This window comes from Trematomus bernacchii, unplaced genomic scaffold, assembly GCF_902827165.1.
Source record: "Trematomus bernacchii unplaced genomic scaffold, fTreBer1.1, whole genome shotgun sequence".
Classification (NCBI taxonomy): Eukaryota; Metazoa; Chordata; class Actinopteri; order Perciformes; family Nototheniidae; genus Trematomus; species Trematomus bernacchii.
The window spans coordinates 5,914,678-5,930,642 of NW_022987564.1; the positions used below are offsets into that span (position 1 = coordinate 5,914,678).

General features: G+C 37.9%; 1 protein-coding gene across 1 annotated transcript in view; it reads left to right on the forward strand.

Moving 5' to 3' along the window:
- calcr (calcitonin receptor) overlaps positions 1-15,965 on the forward strand; it is a 58,786-nt gene that overhangs the window by 16,880 nt on the left and 25,941 nt on the right. Inside the window, exon 2 of the mRNA XM_034124284.1 lies at positions 14,775-14,842. Within this exon, the coding sequence (XP_033980175.1) occupies positions 14,798-14,842 (45 nt within the window). The 5' untranslated portion in view covers positions 14,775-14,797. The remainder of the gene's footprint in view (positions 1-14,774; positions 14,843-15,965) is intronic.

Genomic DNA, 15,965 nt, shown 5'->3' on the forward strand with positions numbered 1-15,965 from the left:
TTTGTGCTTTAGAAGAAATATAAAAAATTATGAGGGATGTACAGTAGATTACACAACAAAACGTTTCCAGACTTGTTTCAGACAAATCGTTGGTAATGGTTCAGTAAGTAGACCGCACTGAGATTGGTCCATTCCATCAATCTCTATTAATAAATAAAAAATAGAGCTGAATCAAAAACCCAGCATTTTGAAACTACTATGATGCCAACGTTAGGCTCATCAAGGGACATTACAGAAATGGAAAAACCTGGTTCACGATGAGATTTTACCTCACAGTAAAAGAAAACACATTATACCAAGATGCATGGGCACACCTAAGGTTGTTAACCACAGTTGAATTATTAGCTGTTAGAGTTGAAAAGTGGCTGCGAGCGCTCCAACCTGTTCCATGCAGTCATAAAGAGGGAAACAGTAAGACGGCTCCCATTAGTCTGCTTGGCAAACACTGAAAAACACCAATTTGCAAAAGATGTTCAAGACCTTGAATATAGTCAATACCACTAATACCAGAACAATTAGGCTAATTTATCTGGGTGAAGCCGAGACTATTACAAGATTATATCAACCAGAGTTTTGTTTCACTGCTATTCATGTTTCCTATCCTAATTAATCCAACCAATCTCTGTCTCCCCTATGTCTGCCTCTTCAGTTGTTAGCATATGAAGTGTGTAGGCTGTCATGGTGTTAGAGATCAGGTATAAATCAGCTGTTTACACGGCGGCTTGTTTTGAACAGTGGGAACACCGGGGAACACAATGCTCTCCGTCTTCAGCGCCTCCAACCATATTCCTGCCACTTCACTGGTGAAGGAGGTTCTTGAACTCGAATGCTGAAGGCAATATAGCTTCTTTAGGGTGAGCTGCAGCAAAAAATCTATGTTGTCCACTTTATAGGGGTTAATGATCGTTCAAATGTTAGAGAATCGTATGGCTTAAAGGTCCCCTATTATACTGTTTTTCATCAATATATTATAGGTCTCAGATATATACAAAACATGTCTCTGAAGTGTTTGGCTAAAAAAACAAAACATATCATGCATTGAAGCATCCCATAATCCCCTCTGTTTCAGCCCTGTTTCAAAAGTGCTGATTCTCTGTCTGTTACTAGATGAAAATAAGGAGCCCCTCCCCACGCCCCTCTGATGCGGCTTTCACACCAGCGCTTTTCCCTTTCTAGCTCCGTGCTAGAGCTTTTCTGGTTCAGCTCCGGTTTCCCTTTTCTGCTCCCGCTCTGTTCACACCACACAGAGCCGGGGTGGTACTGCGTCATTGCCTCATCATTTGCGTCATGACGTAACCGTTTACGTGCCTGCTTCATAAAAGCCAAACCGCGCGGAAATCCCTCACATCGACAACAACAACAATGGCAATGCTGCTTATTAAGTTTGAGGTTTTCCATCGTTGTGTACAAACCATAGACTGTATATATAAATGGACGTAGGGTCCGTGACGTCACCCATAGGATTCTGCAGAGTTGCCGAGAAGCCCTTAGTAGGCGGAGTCGGCCACTAACGGCTCAACAGTGACATCTGAGTCTAACTCCCGCCTGCTCCAAATAAGGGCAAAGAGGCGGAGCCGAGGCGGGACCTGCTGCCTCCAGCTGGGAAGTAACAGAGCTAGCTCAAGCTAAGAAGCTAAGCTAACATGCTCACCATCTGCACACTGCCGTCACATTTTACGTTTCTAAGGTAAGCGGACATGAAACTTCAGCAAAACTATAAATAATAATCTAAGTTATTGAGTTTTTAGCATAATACTTCAGAATCTTAAAATCCCTTAACGTTTGTATGCAATGTGCTAAAAGCAACACTGGAATCAAGCAAATTAATATGTTTGCATGACATTAGTTATTTATATTTTGCCATCACTTAATTATACGTTTAATACATTTAAGTCAAGCTAAGGTACAGTACATGTGATGGTAGCTAGTTAGTGCTCTTACCTGTGAGGCCTCCTCCAAACAGCATTATAACCAGACTGTATCATTAAAACTATAAGTACCAGTTCTAGATCCTTGACTTTAGACAAACAATTCAAAAGACAAAATGTATTTAAAGACCAATCTTTATTTGAAGGTGCCTCTTAACCTGAGATATTAGTTATACAGTAATAGTATTGACAATCTAAAAAAACTGAGCAACTCAACAGTCAACTTTATATTTATTATTGTTTAAAGCATTTATTATTTTCATTTTCCCCCACTCATATTCAGTGTGGACGGATTGAGACAGCGTGGTATCCAGAGAGCTGCAGAGACTTCAGGGAGAAACCTCCGTGTGATGGAGGGTCTGTTGGTTTGGAGAGGACTGAGGGTCTTTCCTCTGTGAGGAGGATCAGACCTGATGGAGGAGCCCATGCATAGCTGATACCACCTGATCAGGCCTAGTCTGTCACTTTATTTGACTAAATGTGTTTACTTATACATTTAATAGGTTTACACCTTCTGTCCATATGTGCTTTTTTATTTAAAACATGTTTGATTAACTTTTGGTTCACATTTCAATAAATTGAATTTGTATTTGCACTCCTTTTGTCCATTATTCTTACTGAAAATGTTAGATTACACATTCACATCTGACTGAAGATTGGCCCCATTTATTTGTGACGTTGCAAACTCTGCGGTACAAGGTACAGGTGTTGTGAAGCTCATAAGGCAAATAGAAATAATCAGCTGATGGAGTGTAGATGTGGAAATAGGTGCATTCGATCAGCTGACTTCACAATAAAAGTAGTTTCTTAGTGAATGTCCTGTACTGGTCTTAAAATCTCATAACATCAGCTTTTAATTTTCCTCTTGGATGTTCTTCTTGACCCTCGGAGAAAGAGGAGATGCTGAGTCGTGTCTTTCAGGCATGTCCTTTCCTAACAAAAATTACAGGAAACATAAAACATATTATTGCAGAACAAGTGTGTTATTTATGAAAGAGGTGTGTTTGTGTTTAGGGGCTGTAGATATAATTATTTTGTAATTGTAATGTTTTTTTTTATTTCAACAGTGAGCTACAAAGACAATCAGATTATGAATGAACAGTATGACATTCATCAACATTGAAATATATTTTATTATCAAAATAATATTTAACTGTTATCAAAACTTAGTGCAACTGTAGAAGCTTGCTCTGTTCTCTCACTGAAATCATAACTTTTACCACGTTTTTTACAGACAATATTGAGAGATAAATAGTAGCAGTTCTCACTAATAGCTTTGCCTTCAATACCTTAAATTAGAAAGCTGACAAAGTAATATTGCTTGTTAACATGTAACCCTTTGCATGGAAAAAACCCTCAACTTCACTGATGTGTAGGTGATCTAGTATTTAGTATTGTTTAATGGAATGTATATCAGTGTATTAAAGTCAATACTTCATTTATTTAAACCAATATCTTTCTTGATTCTTTGTACAGTATGAAAAAAGAGTATTTGTACCTGTGCTGAAGTTCACTGCTGTGAGGAGTCCAGTTCTGTCTCTCAGTCTCTGGTCCATCCTGTCTGCATCACCTGGAAACTTTAAACAAACAGATATATATGTAAAGAACCATGTGTACGAACAATATAACTTATTCTCTTCTGTTGAACATGTTGGATTGTGTATTGCCCGAGTCAGGGTCCTTTTTATTTTACTGTAACTTTGGAAGTTGTGTTACCAATGCTTACTGTTTATTTGATACCAATTTGGTAATGCAATTAATAAAAACAACAAGGTTTGGGTTCGTTCTTCAGATGACTGTGACGTTAACGTGTAAGCTCAATAATGAAATCCAGCTCAACCAACCATATTGTAATATCTAAGTAATCATCTTGAAATATGACATTAATAATTGTAATATACACACATCTTATTGTGAGGTTGATTTCACATACACTACTTCGACGTTAGCTTGTCTACATACTTGAGCATAGCCAATTTAAATTTAGCGATGCATACAGTTCCTACCTACATAATAAAATATCTCTCTAAGTTACAAGGATGACCTTATTTTATCAACCTCAAACAGAAGCCTTTTGTTCTACAGTATTATCCCACTTAACGCTTAACACTTGTCTATTTCGTTTTAACCTTTATATATACAGTCTATGGTTTTAAGTTAACTTGGAGGATACGATTAGCATCGTTAGCACCGATGTAGCTACCACTCGCTTACACGCTAACCCAAGCCTTAACATTCATTACGTAGCTGATTAAAATCATAAACACATAAATAAAGTACTCGAATTTCACTTACCGCAAAACGGCATTCATGCACCGTCTGTTTTAACCGCAGAGCGAGTCACAATAGTCCGATATATAAGCATGAAGAACAAACAAACACGGCCGGGGTCAAGTTGTGTTCCCTGGATGAACTGAGCAGGCAGTGTCCCTGTAGCTTCACGGACGGAGCAGCTAGCAGAGAGACAAGAAGCTAACAGCAGCAGTCACTTGACAGAGCTGTCACTCAATGTGACCACGCCCTAATTTATGCAAAAACTTTAAGACCTAATATAAATAAAAGGGTCATGTTAGAAAACAATTCACTCACAGATCCATAATCATGAAGGTGGAATCTAACTATATCTATAATAATATTTATTGGATCCATGGGTAGAAACATGTTTTTTTAGGCTGTAAAATTGGGCATTTTAACATGGGGGTCTATGGAAATTGCTCCTTTCTGCAGTCAGCGCCTATCGGCCAATATATGAACTGCAGTTTGTGGCACTTCCGTATTGGCGTCCCGGCTCTTCCCCAGAGTTTGCCGCTTGGTACAAACTGGATAAAACGTGGGCATTTTGTTGTTGTTCAGGAGGTTGATACCGCCCATGCCATTGCCCCCGCCTCGACGTAAGAGAGACGTAAGCGCCTGCCCTCTCCTAGCTCCGGAATCTTGCTTCTAGACCGACGATTTTTTGGAGCTGGAAACAAACCGGATTTCGGAGCTAAGAGGCGGCGCCGCTGTGGTGTGAAGAGGAAAAAACTGTACTTTTCAGGCTCTAGCTCCGAGCCGGCCCTGAAAACGCGTTGGTGTGAAAGGGGCATGAGAGATATTTGATTAAAAAGAACACAATGGTGCTCTAGGAGGAGATTCAGGTGATAAGGTGGGGGGGTTACCTTGGTTGGTTATTGGCTAATGGTTACACGAGCCAAAAAAACATTATCACAAAGTGGCCAAAATCTGATCAGCTCATTTTCAGACTTTTTTCTTGTTTTTATATAAATGGATCAGGACCGCAAGAGAGAGGGTCTTTTTTCCTGAAACGTTCAGAATGTCTTTACACAGAGGGGACACATGTTTATGTATAAAAGACAGGAAAAAGTGGATTTTGCATAATAGGTGACCTTTAAGAATGCATAACATGTAGCTAGGAAGATTGTGTTTGCAATTATGCTGAAGATGAACCACATTATGCTAGAGGAGATAACGGTCCAATCAATCCAGAAGATGAAAGCTATGTGTATTCAGATGCATCTTAATTTGTTTACTCATCATGCAGATTAATTTCCCTGTCATAATCTGTTTAGTCTTCCACCGGTCAACCATAAACATATCCTTGGGTTGTTGATGCCCAAGACAGTAAATCAGCCTTCTGCAATCCTTCACTCTCACAGGGAACAGGACACTGAAATGTTTGCTTATCACTAAATAAGCCGCTTTGTCTTGGGCTTTTACAAAGAAAATCAACATAGACTGCATGGATTTCAAATCAATTATTCAAGCATTAGTAAACAGAAACACTGACTGATGGACTATAAGTGTTATCGTTTTAAGTAAGGGCTGAGGTATTGCAAACTAATTGACTGAGAGGCTATTTGATGTGCACTTTAAATTAAGGCCTCATTTGGTTTGACTGAAAAGCAAAAGCAATTAAACATCTACTGAATTAAAAAGCAATAAATGCAGAAATGTGTCAAATGAGTTAAGACTATCCGAAGTTGACATGGCAAAATAAGGTGTTTATTTTTGTACATCTTGTCTAAAGGCATGCTATGCATCAGCTGAGTTGGATCCTATGGATAAATATGATACGAATATGCTTTAGAAATAAAACACTGAGCCTGAATATGACAAACAGTAAATCACAAACTCTTTTTTGGTCAGCCTTATAGTGCTCCTTTTCGGGTATGGTGTGTTTACAGAGACATGTTTTGTAAATAATTGTTATACGTTGAGTTTGTGCATACCATGAACGGAACCAATACAAATGAAATAGTGAGGCTCATCCCTTCACAGCAATGTTGCAAATGTTGTTCTTTTGAATACATTTTTATTATGTTATTTATCACTTTTTATTTTATAACATGTATTCTGGTACATCATCTTTTTTCATTTCGGAGTCATGAGTAACTATACTAGCAAGTTAGAACTTGTAAACTAATAATAGCTCATAGTTAATTGGTTAGGGACTGTACAATAATACTTTATTAAGAGGTTTTAAAACAAGGAGGATTATAAGTGTAGATGTTTGGGCAGGGCAGGGAGATTTTTGGTTAACAAATACCATTCTTTAATTATTAATCTTTAAAATATGAACATACTTTTAAATATTTGGGGAGGGGTATTGCAGTTGTTTTGTCTAAGTCAATGGGAGCACCCAAATAGAGTATTTTTTAATACTGTGAAGTAGGGCTGTGCGATTATGGCAAAAATCATAATCACGATTATTTGGGTCAATAATTGATATCACGATTATTAAATACGATTATTCATTGACTTTGAAAACATCCATTTATTGAACTTTAAAACAAATACAAATAATAATTTGAACAGTATCTTTTTAACTGTTGATTACCCTGAACGTATAATTCAACTGAAAAACCAATACTAAAATAAATGATACATTTATATTTACATTTAAATAAATAATATCAAAAATAATAAATACCAATAAACAAGATCAACAAATATTTTGGAGCGCACTTCCACAAGCTACTAAACATATATAAATATGGTCCTCCTCGCTGCACCCGCACTGCGAGGAGGACCCAAGTTCCCATCAGCAAAAACACGTCGGTTTGCTATCCTGGCTCCAAAATGGTGGAATGAGCTCCCCATTGAAATCAAGACAGCAGATAGCGTGCACATCTTCCGGCGCAGACTGAAAACTCATCTCTTTCGACTCCACTTCGAGCGATAGAATTACTATCAAATAATTTCTAACAAAGCACTTATATACTAATAAAGGACTGGCTTATCTAAAGCCAGTTGAGTAGCACTTGAAATGTTTTGGCTCTATGAAACCTGATGTACTTATATGATTCTGTTTTCTTCAAGTTTGTATCTTCTTGGTCGAATGCACTTATTGTAAGTCGCTTTGGATAAAAGCGTCAGCTAAATGCAATGTAATGTAAATCCCCCTACCCACATTAAAACTATTAGACAATCCCTTGATGTGACAGTAAATATATTAACAATCCCCCCACACCCATTGTCATTGTCATCAATTGTTTAACATACATTCAAACACACATATAAATGTTTCTTCTACCAAATCATTATTTCTATTCTCATCAAATCTACTCCACAATCTTTAATCATTCCCATACTGTCGACTATTCCAGGATCAAAGCCCTGACTTGAAAAACAGCTTACGTTTATCCTCTGTGAAATAAAAGAACCATTAGTCTCTAACTTCTACTTTAAACTACCATATGTGATGTTACATGAAGCTTAACAATCATAAATCCTTCCATTTTCTGTTATTGTGCTTTTCTTAAAGTAACGTTTTATTAGTTCTTTGTCTCGTCTGGTTGGTTACATTTACAGTAAAACGTGGAACAGGACTGAGGTTCACAGACGGATTAGATGAAAATATGATGTGTCACCAAAGCGGGAACCTGTTTAATGTTTAAAGGATGTCCTAGCTGATGAATCTGTTGGATCTGCCCGGAGAGAAAGCCATGAAAATGTAGCCGGAAAGGGGGGAAAGGAAAGGAGGCAGCTGGAGAGAGAAAGAGGGGAGAGCTTTTAAAGAGGGATATTGTAGAAGAAAACGGAGGGGAGGGCGGGAGTCAGAGCACAGACGGGAGGGGGGGGTGGATGCGAGAGATGAGACGAGGTGATAGGGGAAATAGATTACAGGAGCAGAAGATATATGGAAGTGAAAAGAGAAAAGAAGAGAAAGTAGGAATCGGGTGAGGAGGGGGAGGTAAATACATGTGAGGGTACAGCAGAGCTTGTTCTTTTGCAGACATTGGAGAGACTGATATTCTGTTTATTTTTAGGTGGATAAAAATGCCAGAGAAACAAAATAAATTGAGCTGCAGAGCTTTCACTAATTGCACTGTTTACCCGGTTTCACCTCAGCATAAAATATGCTCTCCACATGAGCTTGGCACCGTAAAGTTCTTTGACTCTTTTTTTTAACGAAGATTTGCATAAAGATTTTGAATGTGTGTGTGTTGAGGAAGACGTACGGTTTAAATCACTGCAGAAATGTAATAACACTTTAGAGGTTGGAAATATAATGTTATATAGCATGAGATTATAATGTGGAGTGTGTCATATATTGCGCTCTGTTTATACCATGGTCGCTTTCCTTTTAATCAACCTGATTTTCTATTAGTCCATTGTGGGCAATGTTGCAAACCATTGAGCACGGAAATTGATTTTTATATGATTTTCCCATCAGTATGATTAAGTACTTTAATTTGTCAAGTACTGAATGAGTCTAAAACAGGCATTCCCACTTGCTATTGAATACTTGATAGTAGAGACAATTTATTTATATCACTTCCTTCCATAAACATAAAGGCCTATATATTATTTTTTTTATTTTTTTTATCGTGTTAAAAAGTGGACAAGTGTTTTTACATTTTTCCCGGATTTCCTTTAACAAATTCAATGAACAAAGACAACAATCGTCAGTATGCAATATTTTCACTTTTCCTCAAGTACAAACACTTTAATAGCCCTTATTTTAAATCATTGAATCAAATCATTATCCTAAAAATAAATAGAGTTGTTTTACCCTCTTGAGCCAGAGAACAAGATGCCTGGAGCAACTTAAAGAAAATGCCAATGCACTTTCTCTATGGATTCAGAAAATGTGGGTACTCAAAGATGACGTTTTTTGGATTCATGGGCCACTAACTTTCATAAGAATGAATGGGTTTCGTCTCCAATGCCGTATCCAGTTCTCTTAATGCATCAATACATGCTTCATGTCTGCACATGAATATTCCTCCATTTTATTCCCAGAAGGCTCTATCCAGTGCAGTGGATGCTTTCCCGGGTGTCAGCACTGAATGGGAGGTGTGATTATGGATGTGTTGCTGTAGAGTTGTTAAACCCTAACCCTGTCATAGTAGAGAGACTCCTTTAACACAAGTTGTAGATCATGTAGCTTGTAGATCATTGAGCATATTTTGCTCTTTAGACATGAATTATATGACAGCTTTGTGCGTAAGGTCCACAGTTTTTCCATTTGTCAAACTAATCCACTTGAGCTTGCATTGTAATCCAGCGTATTTGTCGTTGCTCTGGGAGTGGGCCGCCAAATCACGTCTGCGTGGCTGCAGCCTTCAGACTGAGTGATGGACTCCGAAGTGGTGAGACGGTAAGGGGGGTGGAGGGGAAGGGGGTTATTTAGGTGCTGCATCCTCAATCATTGGTGTAATGTCAGCACAAATCTGTGTTGTCACCGCGCTTGGACCGCTCACTGCGAGAAAGAGAAGAGACGGGTGGCTCCGTCTGCTGCTGTCAGAGTGATGTAACCACGGCTAAAAGAGAAGGAGGAGAAAGGATGAGGGGTAAACTGAGGAGGAAAGTAAGAAAAAGAGCTGGGAGAGAAGAGACAGCATCAGACCAAGGGCAAAACACATGAATAATAACAATGATAAAATCAGGACAATGTTATTCAATTTTATTGACATTCTGGGAACAACAAAAGAAGCCCAAGGCGATATGTCTATTCGAATGGAGTCCTCCGCAAAAACATATTTCAAAGTTTTTTGCATTACTTAAAGTTCAAATTTAGTTTGTGTTGAAATTATAGGTATTGCATTTGACAACCAAATAGAATAGAGAATATGGAGGCAGGTGAAAGGTGGATTGTACAAAGAAATCATTTCAATAATTTTGAATGACTATCACAAATCCATTGTGTACCTTTACAAAGTACTCCAGGAAAAAAAAGCTTTTCAAACTGAAAGAATGTCGGTTCAAGGGCACACTTTCACAAGCACATCTAAAACAGAAACCATTCTTTCACAGTCAGTGCTTATTTATAGTAAAAAATGACACACTTATTAACATGTCTTTGTTTCCCAAGTGGTTTAGTATCCAAGCAGTAATTAATGTTGCAAAAGCAGTCTCTTTTTAAATCCCCCATTACAACAGATTTACTTTTTACTTGATCCTCAAGAAACTTGATGCTGAGCAGCATTCCTGGAGAGTGCTTCATTCACATATACTATGCACTCGTTCTGTTAAGTGCTTTCCCTTGTCTTCTCCATATGGGGTCTTGTCTCTTTAATAAGCTACACATGCTTCAAGCCTTACTGATCGTATCGCACTGGACCTAATGGCCCACAAAAATGCCGTCGGGACTTTGTCTGGAGAGGTATGAAGAACTAATGTGTTAGGCAGAAAGACTTACATCTCCTTGCTGAAAGTCAAATATAGCTCGTAGGTTGGGGTAAACTGTCTCATGTGCAGTGATATTCAAATGAGGAACGTTCTGTTGCCAAATGTATTATTGATGGACTGAGAGTGTGTTATAATGTTGAAATGTTCCAGGGATTAATGGTGGCTATAAAATAGAAATCCCAATTCCTTCCCCAATTCAACCAAAGAGACACAATTCCCATACCGTAGATGTTTTAATGTCACCTGTTTAACTTCACATATTAATGACGTGCCAGTGATTGCACTTTTCAAATGTGTTCCTATGAAGGTTTTCTGAAATGTGCATGATTCCTGTCATCACCAGCAGATGTGTTGATAGGCTTTTTTTAGACAAAACCTGCATAGCTGTTTCCCCCATGTGTCCAGTCGTCATGCTAACCTTGTTAGAGTTTGGTGTGCAGGTAGCAGACGCAGATACAGATGCTGAGGCAGCGAGAACATTTAATGGTTTCATTGAAATGGCAGGCATGGATTTGAGGAGACAGGCAGGACAAAAAGACAAGGTCATGGCAAACGGATCTAAATGAACAAAAGGACTGGGCTCATACATGTGATGGACTTATGAGGCGGTTAATCATCGAAAACTAATCACAGCGGTGCAGAAAATAACAAAATGGCGGAAAAGCACACAAATGCAGGAAGTAATGTGAGCCAGAATAACAAAATAAAGCAAGAAATCCTTGAATGAACTAATGAATGAAGAACAAAGGAGAATATCAGGATATGATAAAACTATGCAAGCCATCTGCTGACTTGATCTATTTAGTGTATAGACATCGGACAACCTTCTCATCTAACACTAAGCACCCTTATTATCCCCCTAGTGATATCTAGGAAAACGTTCAATTAAAAGCTCAAATTGATGTAATTTGTGCCGAATGTCTGGATGTGTCTCTACTAGAAACATGTCTCTTTCAGAATATCCCACTTTGAGACAAATCTACTCGCTCATGCACACCCAGAGGTCATAATTGACTCGTGTGATTTCAAAGCTCTGGCATGATGATAGTTTGTATAGATCTTCTCTTCCTCGAGGGCATTTTGGGATCCATTTTTCCATCTTTCATTTCATTTCATTTAATCGTTTATTTGAATAGGGACAATGCACATTAATGAACAATTTAGACAAATAATGCTTCAAGTGTAAATATGCCGGATTTGAGCTTTGAGCTCATTTCCATCCGTAGTCCCTGACATACAACGTATAAGAACATGACATTTGTAAACATAGCAAAAAATAAATACATGATATGCAAAAGAGCAAGAGCAGCACACACAAGTATTTACCACATGGCAGTACACTATAGCAGCAACGACATATTAAGTGCAAGAGATGATACAAGAGATGCATAAAGTGCAAGAGGAGATACCCCTGTGTTAAAGTGCATTTAGCGGTGATTGCACGTCTGGTTGTTTCTCAACCATTCTTTGAGTTGACCTTTAAAACTATTGAGAGTGGGACAATCCCGTATCTCAGTTGGGAGGCTATTCCAGAAAGAGCTGCCTTTAATGGAGAGTACATTTGGTCCAAAAGTGGTCCGTCTACGGTGGACTTCACAGTCTCCTCTGGTTTCTGACCTAGTGCAGCGTCCAGTGTGTTTTTTGTGGATGAATTCCCCTAAGGGAGGGGGGGCAGTCCATGTAAACATTTATATAAGGAAGACATTGTATCATTCATTTGAGATATAAACAGATCACTGTTTTCACCAATATCTTCAGAGGACAGAGCGTCCCCCCAATTAATCATTTTCACTGCATCCATAAAATGTTGTTGCAGGTTTTTGGGGATGAAGCGTGAACCCAGGGCAGGGGTTTTACGTGTGGCCATGAACCTTTTTTGTGTGAGTTTCCTGGCAAAAAGAACAAGATTATGGTCAGAAAGACCAGTCAGGAAGTTGTATGTTTTAACTATTCTGTCAGCTTTGTTAGTAAATACTAAATCTATCATAGTCTTGGAGGTTTTGGTTATTCTAGTCGGTTGATCCATTAGTTGTATTAAGTTGTGTTTATCCGTGATCCGTTTTAAGTTCTTTCTATTTTGTTTGTCATTCCAGTTTATGTTAAAGTCTCCTAAAAATAATTAGCTCTTTGTTGGAGTCACAGGAATTCAGCATGAGTTGTACCTGGTCATAGAAATCCACCTTAGCGGTGGGTGGTCGATACAGGCAAATCATGGTGAGGGACATTTCCTCAGATAGTGTGATTTCCACACCAACACAATCAAACTCAACATTAGCTGGAAGAGCAATCTCCCTACAAGTAAAGGTATTTCTTCACATAAAGCAACACCTCCTTTTCCCTTCAGTCTGTCCTTCCTAAACACATTATATCCTGACATAGATACAATAGAAGATGGTGACGTTTTAGCCAAGATTCAGATATTCCCAAATAGTCAATATTGGACTCAAGGAGGAGATGATCTTCTTCCTTCTGTTATCGCCTCGTCTCTGAATGGTGTTTTTATGTGTTTTTCTTTGTGTTTCTTCTCTACCTCTTTTCAAATAAGAGATGTGGCTGTGTCCTTGACTGAGCTTTCCAGCATGTCGGATCCACATACACTATAGTCTTTTGTTAAACAGGAAATACTTTTTGGGCTGAAAAGATGGGGACTTCGATTCAGTCTGGAATGAGATTGAGGGGGAAATGCACATACATTGACAATAAAAAGATGTTGGTGAATTCTAGAGCTCAAACAATTCAGCACAGCTGTCAGGAAATGACGGTTATCCAAGGTGATGTTTTCAGATTGTTTCGTTTTTTTCTTCAAGTCATATGTTACATTTACGGGGAAACAAAGAAAAGCCACACATCCTCATAGCTTATGAGCTTGAACCAGGTATTGTTTGATATTCCTGTGAAAAATGACAAAAAATGCAGCCAGTTAATTTCCTGTCCATAACCTATAGATTAACACTTCAATCTAGACTTCACTTGAATGTATGCAAATGAGATAGTGGGTAGGTATATATTAGGATGTAGGACAGAGAATTAGAAGTGGTTTTCTACAGATGATATCTGGGTCTAGCATAAATGATAATAATAGTAATCATACTTTTTACTATCAATAACGAATAAGAAATGTGTAGGAAATTCAAGGGTTCTCTGGTTAGCAGTCAGCACTCCTAGCCTAAATTCTTGGCAGATGCAGTTTCAGTTTTATTTGTCATCCCAATTCTAAGTAGCCTACCATCAGTGTTTGTCTTAAAGCCAACACTAACAGGCCTACTATCCATCAACCTTTCACGGTGACTTATAGGATGTCTATCTGCTAAAAAGCATGCCCCATGGTTCCTCTGTGGGGTGTGGAAAACAACCTCTAGGTCGTCCTAACTGTTCAAACTGTGGAGTGATGGGCTTCCAACGGAGACTCTCTGAGCCAACGCAAAGAGAACCGATGTGAATTTTAATCTCACATGCACTCAGTTTCTAAACTGGCAGATCTGCTGCTGCCGTCCAGCAAAAGTGGAGTCTCAGCTCGAGATGATTAATGACTATCAACTATTTTGGTCTCTCTGTCTTTCTTCTTCCTCTTTTGCTCACACAATATAATATTACTCTTTTATGATGCTTTACATAACAACGGGTAGGGCTGTGCAATTAATCGTATTTTAATCTCGATTACGATTTTGGCTTGCAACGATTACGAAAACAACGTAATCGAAATAAAACGATTATTATTTTTATTAAAAAAAAAAAAAAATTAATTATTATTATTTTTTTTTTTTTTTTTTTTTTTGGTTTTTCAGTTGAATTATACTTAATGTTCAGGGTAATCAACTGTTAAAAACATACTGTTCACATTTTTGTTTCAATAAATGGATGTTTTCAAAGTAAATGGATAATCGTTTTTAATAATTGTGATATCAATTATTGACCAAAATAATCGTGATTAGGATTTTTGCCATAATCGCACAGCCCTAACAACGGGTACCCTTTCTCCCCGTCTCTCAAACACAAACACTCACATAATGGAAAAATGCAAAATGCCGTTAACTGCGGTGCCTCTGCTGCAGTGTTTTGCATTTTTTAGATTAATGATTGCTGATTCTGTTTTCTCCAGAGAGACCATAATCCCGATTTGAAACAGCCATCTGTTTGTTCAGTCAGTCACTTTCACGGTAGACAACTTGTTTTCTGTTAGTTGTAACTTGCTGTTCTTTTCTTTCTCTCTAGGGACTCGCCTGTGAGAGGACGATATGAAGGTAGCGGGTTCCCTTTGGATCCTTTGGTTTGTCCTTGTGGTAAGCTCTTATTTTTGTATTCAAGGAGTGCTGTAAGTCAAACATACTATTCTTTTCCCGCCTATTATGTATGCTGCACACGTGTGTTTAAACATAGCATTCCATTTTCATTAAATGGACATGTAATATGTTGAGGTCTAGTGGTTTTCTTTTCTCAGCAAAAAATCTCATGATTAATTTTCACTTACCATTAATAATTGATTATAGTTAAAGCTCTGCTTGTTCATTACAAACTTGAATGACCCCAAAGAAAGAATATGTGATTTTTGACTGCACGTGTCTGCATGTTCTTATATCTGCTCTATTGTATGCAGATAAAACACAGCTGATACTTTCATTTTCCCTGTATTTAAAGATGGTTTGTATATTTACATAATATTGAAATGTTTGTAATGTACACTACATATTCAAAATATCAAATTTTGAATATGTAGTGGGTTTATAATTTTGGATTGTGTTGTATTTTGCATCTGTGGTACTTCTGGGACTTTCTTCAAGAAATGTATTGCAAGGCGTCAGAAATGGCATCGGCATAACCTCCATGCAACTAAAGAGGAAGCATTCACAGGCTTCATAAATGCTCCATGTGCCTATTAAAAAGTGTACAGTGTGGCATAATTCCCCGCACTATCAACATGGTCACAACAGTGCACTTTAGTAATGCAAGCCACATAACAGCATTAAATAAAACATGCCTCAACAAATACATCTTCTGATTAAAATAAAAAAAATTAAGGCTACAATGACTTTAGACCTCTGCCAACTGATGTCAACGGCGGCCCTAAAATATACTTTTAAAAAGGAGAAGCTAACGGTTGTACAATGCATGTAACACATTAAGATAAACAAAAATGTACCTTCTTGTTACAGCAAATTTGTTTATGTTTTAATAGGTTTGGATATTCTACATTCCAATATACAGTATCTGATCCAGTGAAAACATCTTGAAATAGTTAGAGAATTTAAAAACGTAACACCGAAAGTTTGATCTGTACCCTTCAAAATAAAAGTCTCTGCCAAATCCACATTTATAGTTTTTTGCTATGCCTCTTTCATACAAATATAACCAAATCAAAGAGAGTTGTAGACGTTCCTGCGATAATACGCCACAGTCCCACACATA